A 16,090-nucleotide genomic window follows, 5' to 3' on the forward strand; every position below is an offset into this window, starting at 1 on the left:
TCTCTCCACTGCTGATGTTGTGCAGTGCCTGCCACCTTTTCTCAGCAGCTGATGGGCCCAGTGGAGGTGGCAAGAAGCATCAGGATGCATCACTATTCTCCTGTAAAAATGGGATGTGGCTACTGTAAGATTTTCCTGGTGGAGAAGCCATGGACTCTACTTTCTTTTGGACTTGACTGCCAGCATGGCCCAGAGAGAGGCACTCCAGCACCGTACTGCTCAGCAACCTGGAGCAACCCCCCCCCCACCTGTCAGCCATGGAGCTGACCTGTCTTGCAGCCTCTGGGAAGGGTCAATCCTTGTTAAAAATAAAGGGTGAGATGAAGTTGTCCTGTTTTCAAATTGTGACGGACTTTTACTGTAGCATACTGATTTCCAGAATATTTTTTAGTTTTATTTTGCAATGATGTGACATTCACAGAAAATTCCACACACATTCATGTGACAGAGATACCAATTTGACTATGTTCATTGAAGAATGATAGTGAAAGCTGTCAATTATAATTGCGCTTAATTACTGAAGATCAGCTTCCATCTCTCTTAGTGGGACATGCAATTAATGTTATTTAAGACATCAGATCAGATGACCTCCGTCAGCCCTTCCACAAACTATCAAGCTACTGCAATGATTACTTAAATGTTGTTATTGTACGTTACAATTTACAGTCTAACAAGATGGTGTAGTTCATCTCCCGAGGATACAGTTCTGGAAGGAGAGAAGCAGGGCAGATTTCCAGATTATACGTAACATTAGTCATGCATCCATACTGTTTTTCACTGAAAAGTACTAGGAAAGAAACATTTTATCTTGGAAGTAGATTTCCCTTCTCTTGGAAGTAGATTTCCCTTCAGCAATTGCAAGCTGAAATCCTAGCAGAGAGATGTGCATCAAGAGATCCGACAGAGCATCTATCAGAGGACAATAATGTGCACTAAAAATAGGAGAGTTGATCTCCACTTAGTAGCACAGACCACATTTTAAGTTGGACTATTCTTTGTCAGTATTATCTCTTCCTTGCAGCCCTACACAAAGGGATCCAGTCCTTCCCTAGGGTTATCTGACACTTAGTTCCATGGGAAAGCAATGTATGAAATGTTAAGACACTATCAGAAAAATTAAATGAAAATCTCAGCTTCACATTCTTTAGGGTCCCCAATGTTCACATAGCCCACCCAGGTGTTACACTGATCTCCATAAATTTCCATTGGTCTCCAACCATACCTTATGCCTACACCCTCAAAACCAGTTTCTGTAGATTATTTTGTAACCTTGATTTTATATCACTCCCCGACCCTGGCGTCTGATATCATCTCCTTTCAATTCCAGTGTCTTCAAAAAGGAAGATGTTTCCTCCTCCTGCCACCCAGCGGCTGCGGAAGGTAAAATAAGCGGGCCCAAAGATCAGGTGGGCCTGAGAGCCAAGACTGGTACCTGAAACTGTGGATCACAGATACTGCAGCAGAAGTGGCTCCACAGGCTAAGGCCTGCACTGAACTAGCTTGCTTTGACCACTGCATATATACATAACTTGGCAAATACACATAAGATTAATGCAGAAAATTAATAACAAAAGCAAAACTAGATAAATCTTATAAAAAAAATCAGCTGAGTAGGCAGTCAGTGTGGCTATGAGATACCACAAACCCGTTTTGAAATCATGAAAAAGGTGCTGCCAGAACCACTGCAGATAAACAGCACATTCATCCTGCTGGGCGACATCCCGTCACATGGGATGTGCTCCCTGTCAATGACTCTTTGTGAACACTTAAATGATGCTGGAAGCTCACTGGTGTCACACTCTTTGCCTCTAACTCTCCATGTTCTGCATTAACACACTTTACATTCCCTTTTTGTTTCTTTTTGGCCTGGGTAGAATGAGTGCATCCAACAATCTCGTGAGGTGGAACAACGCAGAGACAGTGCTGATGCCTATCTACCTCACAGACTTTGTATTTTGCATCCCTTCCTGGACAAAGACAATGAATACGCAGACTCCAATAGCTAGCTGTTCTGGCACACAAATGACTACTTTTTTTTCCTTCCCTAACAGTTTTCAGTTTTTTTTTTTTTTTTTTTTTTTTAACATATTGCCAGCTTTCAGAAGAAAAAAAGAATGTGTTCTCACCCACTACCTCATCAGTAGAGAAACAACCATAATCTATTTTAATTAATAAAATAATTAAATACCAAGTCCAGCAGGCACAAAATACTTCCTGCAACTTGAATATAAAAATGCTCTTTTTCCAGATGGTAGAAATATAATATTTCAAGCTGAGAATTACATCTAAATATTTCCAAACTGTACGCCCTGGAGTGCTTCAAAAAATATTTCAAACTCTGCATACATTGTTAAGTCCTAAGATGGCGGCCAATTTTAAGCAGGATGTATGTAAGCAAAATTTACTTTTAGACAATGAAGTTATATCCTCTTGCCTCATATTTTTGTTGTCCCTAGGAGTGCTAGAATAAAAAAAGGACATTTTCATAGAGCTGTGGGCCAGAGAAATAGAAAAAGTTTGCATGTGATGAGCAGTTACAGTACATGGCTGGCATCATCTAGAAAAAATGTGATGTCACCGTGTTACTGACAGTAACAAAACCTGTGAAGAGGGATGCCCAGGCTTTAATCCAACATTAAAAAGGCACTGAACTCAAAAGACAAGAGGTGATCACATCATTAGCACATTTTTTGGACAAGCAAACCATGTAGCAAAACACCCAATTCCATTACATTCAGCAAAACTAAGAGTTGTCTTGAAAAGGCAGCAAGACCATAGCACAAAAGCAAGGAATTTGTTCCTAGAGGACACACAGAGCCAACTAATCCTCCAGCTTCGTCCGTTCTTGTCCTGTTCCCTCACCCAGGCTGGTATAAATTGCCTTGGGAACAATGATCAGTAACTTCTTGTTACTCCAAGGTCCTTTCCTCTGCTATTTAAAAGGATGAGGGAAAGATGTGGAGGAAAAAGGCTGAACATGTGAATGAATCAGCATCTTGCTGGAAGCCTTGGTATCTCTAGTTTTTGTCTTTAACTGGAGAAGGCAGCACATGAACCAAAAAATCATTAAAGACCTGCTGTAGACAAAGCAATCCTCATATAACAGAATAAATCAGCTGTCGGTCACATTTCAGGGTTGCCCTCTGAACCATGGCCGTTATACATGTAAGACCTTCACCACAGTTAGCTAATGTCAAAATTCCTCCTCATCTTCCTCTAATATATAGCTAGCTGTGTGTGCTGAGGCAACACAATAGGGTCCAGCCCTCAGTTCCCCTTAATGCCTTTCCACATGTCCACAAGAGGACTGTTTTTCTGGCTTCGATGCATTTAAGTCCTTCTTGGCATTACAGCAGAAGGTGCATTATTTTCCCCACAGTAAAAAAAAAAATAAAATCACAGCTATAACCTGGCAGCAATTCTCTCTCCTAGAGGAAACAATGATTGAACAATTAAATGTGAAAGCTCTATGAATCACAGTAGATGAGCCACATGGACACAGATTCTTTTTTTTTTTTTTCGTTATAGTCCTACTGGGTTTACAACGGAGGGACCACAAGGCAGTTTCGTGAGGAAAGTTTGCTCCTCAAACTCTCCATTTACACACGCACAGACCATGGCTTAAAGGTCCCTGGCTCAGCAGAAGGACACTGTGAAGAGAAGAAAAAAAATACAGTAAGCAACAGCAACAACAAATGAAGGTTCTGATCTGGGTCAGTGTGCCCCACCATGCTCCCTTTGAGGTAAGTGACTTCATACCACTGAAGATCTGAGCTCATATACTGGTGTTTCGAAACACAGAGACGTCTGTCTCGTGGCACTTCTGTTACAGGCTGTGCCTGGCTCTAGCTGAAGGCCTCATTCTCAAAGTTATTTGAGAATATATACTCAGACAGTGCTGCAGGTGTTTGGTGAGGAGAACTAAGGTATCCAGGTTTTGCTGTTAATAACACTAGGGTTCAAGCTGACAAAAGCCTGGTGGATGCCCATGTGAACAGACAGTGAGGTTTTTGGAGTCACAAATGAATGAGAAGGACTTTGTGCAGGGACATAATCCTACGCAGCACTGTCACAACACTATGACAGAGAAGAAACCCATGAGGAGATGGTGACAGTGTTAAATCTTGCATTCCTTCAGGTGAAGCCCACACCCTCTAAGGAGACTCCCAAGGTAATAACATCCAGCAGAAGTGAGCATTTCCAGTAACACTTCTTTTCTCTCCCTATTGGAGCGAGGCCAATAAATCACACAGTAGACCTGCAGTGTGTTAACAGTTGTGATCCCCTAAGAGATGAGGGTCAGGAGCATCAGGGCAGGTCACTGCCTTCTGCGGACTGCACTTAAGAGGATGAACTGCAACTTCAGAAATATTATGACAGCCCTTTCTGCAACGGCAGCCCAAACAGTGTTGGTCAGTGGATTTGCCTCTCATTTGGTGGCATGTTAAGTAAAGGATAATGCTCAGGAAATAAAAACCAGATGCTTAAGTAGGGCCATAGCTTCCCCATACTGGCCTAATCCCAGACCTGAGCCACGGTGACTAGCACACACAGAACAAGCTGGTCAGGGAGCAGACTATGAAACCAAAAGCTTTTACCATTTTCGTGAAGATGTCCACACAAGCATTGCGGATCCTCTCTGGGGTGGCAGGGCTGTCCAGCCTGAATGGTTCAGTCAGGCCAGAGTCCTTCCTTGCTGAGTAGATGGCATCTTTAATGGCATAAAACACTGAGGCAGACAGGAACAGAGGCGGCTCTCCCACAGCCTAGACAGAGCACAAGCAAGATTGAGGCTCCAGCCCAAAGCAGTCCTGATTCTAGAGAGACTAATGGGGCTAACAGAAAGATGAGCAGGCCCTAGACGACAATCAATTGTTCTCATTCCTCATTCCTCCTTTGTAACTTCTCAGTCTTCCAGATGTGATCAACAAGGAAAGGCCAAGCCAAAACAGCAACTCACCTCTCAGGTGTGAACCTCAGGCTACCAGATGTGGGTAGTGAGGAAACACCAAACTAAAACAGATTCCAGGTTACCAGGTGTGATCGGTGAGGAAAGATCACGCTAAAAACCAATCCCCAGTCCATTTTAAGAAGATTCAGTAGCAAAATATAAGCTTTCAAACATAGCAAGGCTGCTATAAAGGAAAACATGTACTAACCCTTTCCCACATCCCTTTGGATGATACTAAAACTTCAGCAAAGGGAATTCAGATTAGGCAGTGGTGAGTTGTCTAGGCAGAGTGCATGATACCCCATCACTGGAGGTCCTTGCAAACCCTCAGGGATTACACAAGTATTGTCTAATACAGCACGCTGAGACCCTTGCCAAGCCCCTTTTTTCTCAATTCTTACACCAGCGCTTATCACCCAAGTTCTCCTCTTTGATGAAGATGTTTGTGTGGATAGAGGGGAATGAGACAAGGTATGGAAACTGGCAAGACATATACAGGTTAACGATGCTGGGTGGCCTTCCTAAATGCTCCGCTGAACCATAAGGAAAGCAAACTCTTTCATGCTGTACATGCAGACCTGACTAGCTGAAGGCACCGGCACTGATTGCAATGGAAACAGCTGAAGAAGATGTGGATTCGTTATTATGAAGCTTTAACAGTGAAATATCACTGTGAAACAGCGAAGGAAGCAAGACGTGAAAATTCACACACAAGATCTTGGTACATCAGATCTGGGGAAATGGTACTACTGGTAATGTCATTCACAGTGGTGGTTCTCCTGCCAGGGAAAGGTAATCAGGGCTTTTGGAGATGACAGCAAGGGTGTTGGCATGCAGTGGAAGGCTTGCAGCCTCTGTAAGAGGACAGCTTCTAGCACAGCAAGGTTGTTTCAGTTCTTTCTACTGGACAATCAGGGATGCAATGTGCAGTCTACTTCCGGTCCTCTTTACAATGAAGGGTAGTGTACATGTTTCTGGTAAGGAATAGAAAAGCATCCTGACCCAAGTGTAAAGCCAGCATAACAAAATCAACTATTCTGACACATGCATCATTACTTTACCACACATTTACAGAAGCAGTAAGAGGCCTGCAAGATCTTGCAAGTGTACCTTGGATGAATAAACTGCCTTGCTGTTCGGACAGTCACGGAGAAGAGAGACGTAGAATTCTGTTGGGATGTCTCCAAATGCAGGGATTTTGTACATCCCAGGCCCTCGAGTGTACAAGTTCCCTTCTGGTGAATAGCGCAACTCCTCCATGGTGAAGAGCCCAAGTCCTTGGACAAACGCTCCTTCTATCTACGAAAACATCCGAACAAGGTTACATTCTTTTTTCATTGTTGTTGAACAAACAGTGACAATTTCAGCCAGAGTTTTCAGCTCTCCATTCCTAGCTAAATACCTATTTTTTTGTCTCTAAACCCTCGTCCCTTCTGCTGAGTAGTTTAGCACCTTTATGCAACTTCTGTGTTCCCAATATAGATATGACTACATTTTCCTGGCAGATGAAGCAATCTATCTATACAGCAAGCACATATACTGTAAATGCAGGACAGGATATTTTTGATGAAATAAGGGAAAAAAAAATCAATAGCAGAATATTGAATTCCTTCACAGGCAGATAAGCACTGAATGAATTGTACTTGCTGATAATTCAAAGAAGATCAAAAGGACTGAAGAAAACTTATCTGAAAACAAACTATTTTATGTTTGCTATTTCAGTATGAATGCTTTCCTGAGTACTGCATATTCTCAGGTTAACAGCACAGACCCATGCAATAACACTCCCATATCCATTCAACTATTAAAGGCTTCTTTGCATAACTTTTCTACTCTAAATTTTAGGAGAAAAAGAAAAAAATAAGGGAAGCAGCTATGAGAGGAGGACACTCTCAAACAGCCCTATATGAGGAAACTGCTCTCTGTGTCCACTGAGAGATCTGACAAACAGACTACTCTAAAGATGCAGCACAAACATTCCTTAACCCAGCTCCATGTGCTTGCAATCCTGCAGCCATACAACTCGTTTGCCCCCAAGATTCTCTGCAGTGATACACGGAAGGACACAGGAAACTGCCACCTTTGACAGGTTCCATACAGCCTGTATCTTTATTCCCAGCCCCTATTTAACATGCTGAGAAGACAGAAAGGACCCCTTGCCCCTTGGCCACTTCCAAAAAAAAAAAAAAAAAGCCTCTTTCTGAAAACATGCTGTTTTCAATGCACCTTATGTTCTGGAAATAAATCCTGCAGCAGCAGCACTGGAGTTGCACTATACTGACACCTAGAGTTAGCAAGGCAGCATTGCCTAGGTAAACAGGTGCAAATGTCTAGTGATACATCTCTCGGTGTACCAAACTACCTTATTTTTATTACCTTTATTTGCTGGGTAGTTTCATTGTGATTATTACTGCACAAAATACAGAAGTACATTTGTACCTGCCTGAAAATTTGCAAGCTAAGTAACTAGTCCAACTTCCTATTGAGATCCCTGCACAGCAGTAGCTGGAGAACAGAATTAACTGCCCCAACTCTTTATTCACAGAATTAAATGGGAATTGACAATGACAAATAGGAGTATAGAAACAGGGCGTGGGATTTAGCCTAGACACGCCACATAGCAGAAGTTGGTCCTGGGATGAGGTTATTCCATTGTATTAATATTCTCTGGATTAATTTCCTCAGTGAGGTATACATTGAAAAGCACTGGTGTAGTAGTAACTGGAGAATACCCTGTAGTCTTTATATCTGCCCAATACTACTACTAATAAAAAGGTATTTCCCTACAAAATGTTGTGCCTATTGCATAGTTAACTGTGGGTCAAACTTTCATAACGTTCTTAAAATGCATCTCTGGATAGCCAATTTAAGTTTAAAATATTCTGTTTGTAAATGTACAAGCTGGAGTGGGATAATGGTTCATCTAGAAAAGCCTGAGGGTAATGTGATCACACTAACATGGTGAAATTAGTGACACTATTTCACTTACCTGTCCTATATCTATGGCTGGGTTGAGACTGGTGCCAACATCCATTACAATGTCTGTGCGAATGTTCTAAAAGACAGAAATAAAGAATAAATCAGCACAGACATTGAAACTTGTACACAATGGTTTTATATGAGGAGGCACAATATATCCACCATTATCCATACTTGGCCACTGGTCAACAATCTATGTCAAGCTCAATTCTTCATACTATCTTTTAAAGGGAGTTCATCTCTAAAGTAAAACAAAGGAACTCACTGAAGTTTTCCCTGGAGATCCATCAGACCCAATCTGCATTAATCAAAACTGCCAGTGTCAGTGCTCTGTACCTAAGCATAGCCAATTAGGCCAAATGCTAATGAATCGTCTTCTCTCCCTCTCTCTCCCCCCCCGCCCCCCCTTTCTCGTGAGCACGCTTCTCCCTCTTTCACCCTTAAAAGATTCCAGTGTTAGTTTTAATGATTAACTCAGTTCTGGTATGTTGCTGTTCCTTTGTGCTAACACAGTGCTGATATCTCTTACATAAGCAAATCCAATAACTTTTGCAATCATTCATTAAGCCTCCTAATATCCCCGCAGGACAGATAATTCTCAATTTATTATACTTTATGGACTGTTGCACTGTGGAACACAGGAGTTAAGAAATTCAGTGAAGGTCACACTGGACCAATGACTGAGCTAGGAACAGGCTGACACCCACTATTTGTTCTAACTCCCTGTGAACGTTTCTTATAACTAAACAAAAAAAGGCTATTAGGCTATTTCACTGATGATCCCCTCACCTTGTGGTCACCTGTCAGGCAATCTATTTCAACCTCGGAGCAAGCAACGCCGTAACTGAAGTAGCAGAATGGCTTCCCTTCATTCTTTTCAAAATCGTAGCCAAGATCAGGAATTCTTGACACAAAGAAAAATAAAATCACATTTCATTCCACACCTTAAAATCTTTATTCACTTGTGTTTTACCTCCTCCATCAAACTCTTGCAGAAATGAAAAGCATAAACAACTATAAATAGAAATCTCCTAAAGCTACCCTGTATTCCCAAACCTTATTGAAACTATTTTAGCTATTTTCCAGTGAATCTCAGATCTTATGGTGAGTATTATGGACTCATTGCCATAAATCCAGTAGCAAATCCTTTTCTTTTTGAATGTAGTTGAACATTTCTTGGAGGTCATTTGCAATGATTCTAGGCAGCAAAGGGCATACAGCCCTGGGTTAGAGCAGTGACAGGGGGATTAGGGCTGTAAATCCTCCCAGAATCTCCTTGGATGCAACTAAGAACTGTGCCTCTGTAGTGTGAATATTCACTCACCTATAAAACCCCGTGGCTGACAGGCTAACACAGTTCTGATAGGCGGTTTTAATCTGCCAAAGTGAATAAGAAATTGAAAACAATCATTGTCCAACCAGTGCCTGGAAAAACAGCTACCCCAAATACATTATTCCCAAATACATTTCAAGGAGAGCATGAACAGGTGTCCAATGACAGACAGCTGTGACACTACCCAGCACCAACACTGCCAAGGGAAACATCATCTTGCTTCCCCAGATAGCCTTGTCAGCAGCTACCAAGGTATAGTGGTAGAGGTGTAAGACTTACTCTTTTATTTGTCTCTCAGCAAGATTAGTCTTTCAAGCTCAGAGACAAAGGTTAAGCTATCAGTCTCCTTGACTTCACTGAGGCCAGGAGAAATCCTGTCCTGACATCCAAATTACAAAATCGAAGCTCCTCCTTTGAAGAGGAGCTTCTATTGAAATTAAAAAAAAAAACAAAAAAACTTTAAAGTTCACAATTGAAAATAGTTTTAGAGTGTTACAGCACACCAATCTCTTATTATTGAGGTTATAGAGTTATTTAGGTTATAAGTTATTTATAGGTTTTATAGGTATATTTTATAGGTTATTTATAATGATCTAAATCACAGCCAAGAAGCACTATAGGAGGTGGCTGGTAATTCAGCAAAGTCATCTTTGTCACAGAATCCCTTCATTACAAATTAGGTTTCTTTCTGTCTGGGACTGGAGCTTGACTACATAGATATATGTAACCGCTCAAAACTTATTTGGTAAAGTTTGTCATAGGCAGGCCCCAGGATCTGGGGAAATCTCCATATTAAAGTCACAACTGATGTTTTGGGAATGAACCCTTGCCGGCTTTGGTTACTTCCCTTGCCAGGTTTCTGCTTTGCTGTCCTTTCTCAAATCTTTGCTAGTGAGATGCAGACCTGGAAGATAACTTATAAACAGGGTTTGCCAATGCAAACAATCTGTGACAATGCCCACCTGTCTCATGACATATACAGACAGCTTACCCAATCTTCCCAGGATCCTTTCGGATTAGACTGTTTGATTGGATCAAGTCTTTTTAAGATGGTCTGACATGCATTCTAAAAACAAATAACAAAAAGCAGTATTAGAAGATTTGAAAAGTCAGCCTATAGTATTAAGAGAGTAATACTAGTCTCAAAGAACCTTCTGTTTAAATCAATATTGCCTCCAGGACTTTGGCATATCATAAAACAGATCAAAGTTCACTAATAGAAGGCTTGCTGCGTAGGAGAAATGTTGACTGAATAGGATTTTAAAACAGATTGTCTCTGCTGATAGCAGAAGAGAATCCCAAATACAGCACAGAACTTGCCAGGCCATGGCACACAACACCAGAAGTCCATTTGTTTATGCAGTAACTTTACCTGCACCAAGTCATAGTGGGACACATTGCCATATGCAGCAAGATGATCCAATAACACCGAAAAAATATTCTTGCCAAAATTCAGCTTATTGAATCAAGCTGTGCAGAGCCCAACCTACTGAATCAAGCCATGAGTATTTAGAAATTTTTTACTTTTGTGATTATCCATCCCCTTTTCTTCAGGCATGAGACTGACCAAGACTAAATTCCTCTTTTCAATGGAAGAGTCACACACCCTGCAAGCAGATGCATTGGTAGCTCTACACCATGTCAGAGACAATCATAACCATGCCATTGCCACAGAAGGCTATTTGCTCTAAGTGTTTAACACTTAGAGGTATTTGGTTCTGGAGCACAGCCTACAAACAAGCTGCAAGTAGTATCTGCAGTGTAATATATTGTTATAGATAAGGTCTCATTAATTACTAACAAGCTAGCCATTTAAACAGATGTTTTGTTCTGTTCATTTTGAGTAATCACAGAAACAATATGACTACAAAAAGCCTGAGAGTAAATAAAAATAGAAAAAAATAGTCATTCATTATCTAACACCCCCTGTAGCTATAGCAGAAATTATGAGGTATCCTTTGCCTGCTAGTCCCTTTTGAAGGTTATATTTTCCTTAAGCTATAGATAAATATGTATCAACTTTTCATCTTCTGGAGTCCCAGCTCATGACCCAACTGTTTAAATAACTTGGTTTCAGTACATGGACAGCCATTCCGTTGATGTCTGCACTGACAGATGCAGCTGTTGGGGAGGTATTTGGGACAGTATTTGTGCTCGTCTCACTGATGTAAATTTTGGAGGTGGGGATTCCCAGTGACCTGCTAGCAACCTGCAGAGCAAAGGAAAACAATTTGTAAGTGGCTTATACAAGGACATGATGATTCACTGCCTACACTGCTAGGGCCCACATTGCAACCTCCACCCTCTTCCAGTACTAAATCTCATCTTTCTTGGGGAATCAGTTGACTTGGTGCTTCAGAGCTAGCCAGAAAATTAATAAGTTTGCCCTTCATAGACACCGTGCAAGTAGATATATATACACTTTTGCCAATCCGTAAGCTGCATTATCTACAATAAGAAGAGCTAAAATGACGAGGATTCTAATTCTTCTGCTCAGTCGTAATAACACTCTGGAAACCTAGCATTGCTGCTGAAGGAATTAGTCATGTTTTGTTACCCTATACATGCCTACAATGGATGTGTCAGGCTGTCTGAGGCAATACTATAAAATGAGTGTAATTTGGCTGAAAAGATTTCTCATGCTGTTAAGTCCAAATTCATTATTACCTGGATCATTTTGGTGTGAAGTCCTTGACCCATCTCAGTCCCACCATGTGTAACTAACACAGAGCCATCTGTATACACATGGACCAGAGCTCCAGCCTATAAAAGGGAATATTATTCCAAGTTTACTCCAAGTGCCATCATAAATGAAGTAGTGAAGTGCTTGGCAGAGTCCAGTTAAAAATTACAGAGAGAATGAATTTGGAACTAGAGCAGTGTTGTTCTTTTGAGTAACTAAAGCCACTAGTTTACACCTGAGGTGAATTTGGTTTAGCATCACCAGCTCGATAGAAGTTCCAGTGACATGGCAAACCTCAGCGAGTATTTTCATCTGAGAAAGCAGGTGAAGTAACCCAAACCTGCCCTTGTAAAACAGAGATGCACTGTCCACCTGAATTTGCCAACACCATTGACAGTCCATCAAGTCAGGTTAAACATATGAATGAAAATGACCATATTTCAGTGTCACAGTATTTCCACCACTGAGGAAGAGAGAACAGGAAGGGAAATTAATACAGTGACAACATAGCTGCATTGTGGTATTTTTTTTTGGACAGTATAAATTGTAACTGTTGTGTTGCTCATTTTGGTTCAAAAATCTTGTGCTTTTTCTTAACTAATTTAACCACTTCTCTGAAAAGCTCTGGTTAAGTACAAAGGGAGTAGGGTCTGGGAAAGGCATCATAAATCTATCTCCTCTGCTTGAAAAGATGAATGACACTCACGCACCTGGTTCAGAAATGGGATAGTGAAGCTGATGCCAAATTTGGTAGGTATAATGCACACTCCTCTTTTTTTCCAGCGATTCTGCCTGTAAGGAAAGAATATTATCTGTATAGTCATGAAGCTTTCATTTAAATTTGGTGCCATACCACTCTGACAGATTGGGTATCAAAGCAAAATTTAAATACATGAATGCAACACAGTCTGAGTTAATCAGTGATTTTTAAGAAAGAATGGTTTTGTTTATGGGTACAAGAAGAAATCTGAATCGAAGATGGCCTCCTAGGCATTAGAGAAGCACTTCTCTTAACTATTAGCTACCTAGTTATAAATACAAGCATAAAAATAAAAATAAATAAAATAAAATAAAAAATAAAAATAAAAAACAATATAAAAAAGCAGTGCAAAGCCTACACAAATTGCCTTGACAGCCATATGAAAGGTCAGGTAAAGCCTAGACTCTACAGACATCTCTCCTCTGCTACATTTCCCTTACAAAACCATGTCATGCTAGGCCTTATCTAAGCTACCACGTCACTGATACAGGTTTCTTCACACAATGGGCCTGTAGAAATTTCAAAAAGAGGAATTTTTAGAAGTCACTCTGCAAATATATGGATGAACTTTACATTGCTCAAGTTGCTAAGAGAATTCCAGAAGTTAGAAGGCAACAGGTATGCCCAGTAACACCACAGCTGCAGAACACCTACTTGTTGAATTCTTCAATTAGTTTCTTTCTCGCATGAAAGCTAGAGCTTGACAAACACTCATCCCAGCATCTTCGTAGAGTAAATCCCTCCAGCTTTTGGTTAAAATGAGTGAGGTCTCCTTCGTTATAAAGATTGAGCTTCCGTACCTTCCCAAAGAAAGAGACATATAAAGGACGTGCCAAGTTTAATGCTTCAAACTAGGTCCTTTTAATGGATGTCATCAAAAGAACATTGGTTCCTAGTTCTTCCTTCTCTGTTCGCTCTACAGAGCAGTAGAATTAACAGATACAAATCTGTTTATGGGAAAACGGAACATAAGACATTAAGGCTGGGAACTTTCAAGAGAAAGTGTTAGCATATTGTTAATAAGATTAAGGTACTTAGTACCTTTAGACTTTTTCTGAATACCTACTGTTAAAACAGGTATTACACAATCGAGGCTACTTAGGGAATATAAGGAAGCAGAAGATGCTAGAAGGAAGAACCAAGCTATAATGTGACTATCAAAGAGAAAATCTGAAATTCTGCTAAGGACTCAGCAAAAAATGAAGCAAAAATTCTTATGCTTCATAATTTTCTTTTGTTTTATCCAGTTCTCAGAGCTTGTTCAAAGGCAGCACTGCCCTGAAATGTGTCAGTGTATCTGTACCTCCTCAGGTGGTAGGCCACACTTCTGAGCAATATCACTCATCCAGCACTCAGCAATCATCATTCCTTGGGGGCCTCCAAAGCCACGGAAGGCTGTGTTGGAAGGCAAGTTGGTCTTGCAGACAGTGCCCACACTGCTAACATTGGGGATGTTGTAGGAGTTATCCAAATGTAACAGGGCTCTATCCATAACCTGGTGAAGAGAAGGGATGGGTGTATATACATTTTACATGAATTACATGTCAGACTTTTGATCACCTGCCAAAGACAGCCTGGAAAGGTGCAAAGCAATACAATAAGAATCATTCTCTCTTGCATCCCACAGGTCTGCAGTTAACACGAATGAGCACTGAGGTGCAGCCTGTACTCCTTCCTGTTTGTATTGGAGCGTCAAGCAGTATCCTCCTGAAGGAAAGAAAGATAAGCATGCTTCTTTCTTAACATTTAGGATCCTGGAACAGACTGAGCTTCAAAGTTATTTGTTGGCCTTGGGCTCTTGCTGGGACAAACTGTTACTAAATGCCATTACCCGCCTGGAAGCTCAAGAATCTTCTTTTAAATATACTGCATAATTTGTTCCTGGAAAAGATGTATTGCTGATGTCAAGTGACTCAGCAGCTGGGCTATGGGAGTAGTAAGGGCAAATAAAATAAATATTTTCAATAACCACATCTAAACCACAAGATTTCAGATCTTTGTCCACTAATTGTCCAAACTGAGAAAGGGCCAGATCTTCTTTCTGGCTTTTGTTCCCAGCAGCATGGAGGAGATTATGCACATCTCAAATTTATTTCAACTTGGAGTACTTCCCAGTTTCCTAATTCAAACACAGACAACTCACGTGTATGTACTCCCAGCCACGCCCACAGTTTACACATGCCTGACATTCCTCTCTGTACAGCACCAAGCATATTGCTAGCATCAAATGCGACTCTACTACTTGCAGTCCTCTCTCACTGAAATGGATTCATTTTTGCAGAAAATTATCAAAGACTCAGCAGACTTGGGAAGGAGAACTAAAGTGAGCATGATTGACTCTAGGCTAATGGGTTGGACACATGCAACAGAAAAGGATAATTTTCTACTGAACAGTGCAAAAATTCTTGAAAACAAACTCTGAAATCAGGCCCAACCTTGTCCTTATTGCTTCTGAACTCCAATGCTGAGCTTCTGTTAGCTTTAGTCACTCCTTAACAAACTTGTTGATTTAGGCACTCTGCCCTGATCAGGCTATTGACTTTGGCATTTCTTATTCCAAGGAACTAGCTTTCCCCAAAGCTGGGGGAGTATTAGACATCTTCTATTGTGCAGTAAGTTTCCCATCACAGTCTTCTGTAAGGCAAAGCAAACCTCCTTGACCCTTTTGACCTATCCAAGTTACTACGGCATCAATAATAACTGTGTAGCACATGTCAAGACAAGTAGGTTGGCTCAGTAAGCAGCTGTAGAAGCTACAAAACTCATCAAAATCTGCTTACAGTCATGTCAGTGTGCAGGATGTGTAAGCATTGCTGTAGATAAGTTCTCTAAAATCAGAGAAAAAGGTTATGCAGGGAAACATGTCTTCTACATAGTTAACTATCAGAAAATTTCTCTTACTTACACCATGAGAGAGGTCTGCAGAGTTGCCCCCGTTGCTGTAGTATGACACCTCCAGACTCTTAACTTTCCCATTTTTCATGAAACCAACCTGTCAAGAGAGTATTATCAGTAATGTCTTTTCTATAAAATGTGGTTTTGTACTTCCTTCCAAACACTGAATGGACCTCATGCAGACAAAAAGTAAGTAATTACTGAGGAAGCTTCCCAGTGAAGAGTGTATGTACGCATCTTACTCTTGCTCCAGAAAACTCTTCTGAAAATAAAGGCCACTTGTTACAGCCACACATTCCTTAACAAATTTTTGCCTTGAAAAAGAAAAGCACTTGAACTGAAGAAGGAATAGGAAGAGAAAGTTAAGACAATTAGGAGTACAATACTGTAAACCAATTGGGAGCCATCTAAGATCAACGTGATTGTCCGCAAGGAGCAGATTCTTTGGTGGAAGAAGAGGGAAGTACTCACACAGAGGTCATGAGAGGG

General features: G+C 40.8%; 1 protein-coding gene across 5 annotated transcripts in view; it reads right to left on the bottom strand.

Moving 5' to 3' along the window:
* Positions 1–372: 372 nt before the first annotated feature.
* XDH (xanthine dehydrogenase) overlaps positions 373–16,090 on the bottom strand; it is a 77,954-nt gene continuing 62,236 nt past the window's right edge. For 4 of the 5 annotated variants that reach the window (XM_080587652.1, XM_080587653.1, XM_080587654.1 and 1 more), the window contains 13 exons: positions 15,612–15,698; positions 14,010–14,201; positions 13,361–13,506; positions 12,657–12,738; positions 11,931–12,026; positions 11,344–11,472; positions 10,255–10,329; positions 9,255–9,307; positions 8,720–8,834; positions 7,941–8,006; positions 6,062–6,250; positions 4,599–4,766; positions 373–3,650 (listed from right to left, as the gene is read on the bottom strand). In XM_080587652.1, the coding sequence (XP_080443778.1) occupies positions 3,600–3,650; positions 4,599–4,766; positions 6,062–6,250; positions 7,941–8,006; positions 8,720–8,834; positions 9,255–9,307; positions 10,255–10,329; positions 11,344–11,472; positions 11,931–12,026; positions 12,657–12,738; positions 13,361–13,506; positions 14,010–14,201; positions 15,612–15,698 (1,449 nt within the window). In that variant the 3' untranslated portion in view covers positions 373–3,599. Of the gene's footprint in view, positions 3,651–4,598; positions 4,767–6,061; positions 6,251–7,940; positions 8,007–8,719; positions 8,835–9,254; positions 9,308–10,254; positions 10,330–11,318; positions 11,473–11,930; positions 12,027–12,656; positions 12,739–13,360; positions 13,507–14,009; positions 14,202–15,611; positions 15,699–16,090 lie in introns of all 5 variants that reach the window. The other variant, XR_013949475.1, reaches the window with a different exon arrangement.

This window comes from Anser brachyrhynchus (assembly GCF_964034855.1).
Source record: "Anser brachyrhynchus genome assembly, chromosome: 3".
NCBI lineage: Eukaryota > Metazoa > Chordata > Aves > Anseriformes > Anatidae > Anser > Anser brachyrhynchus.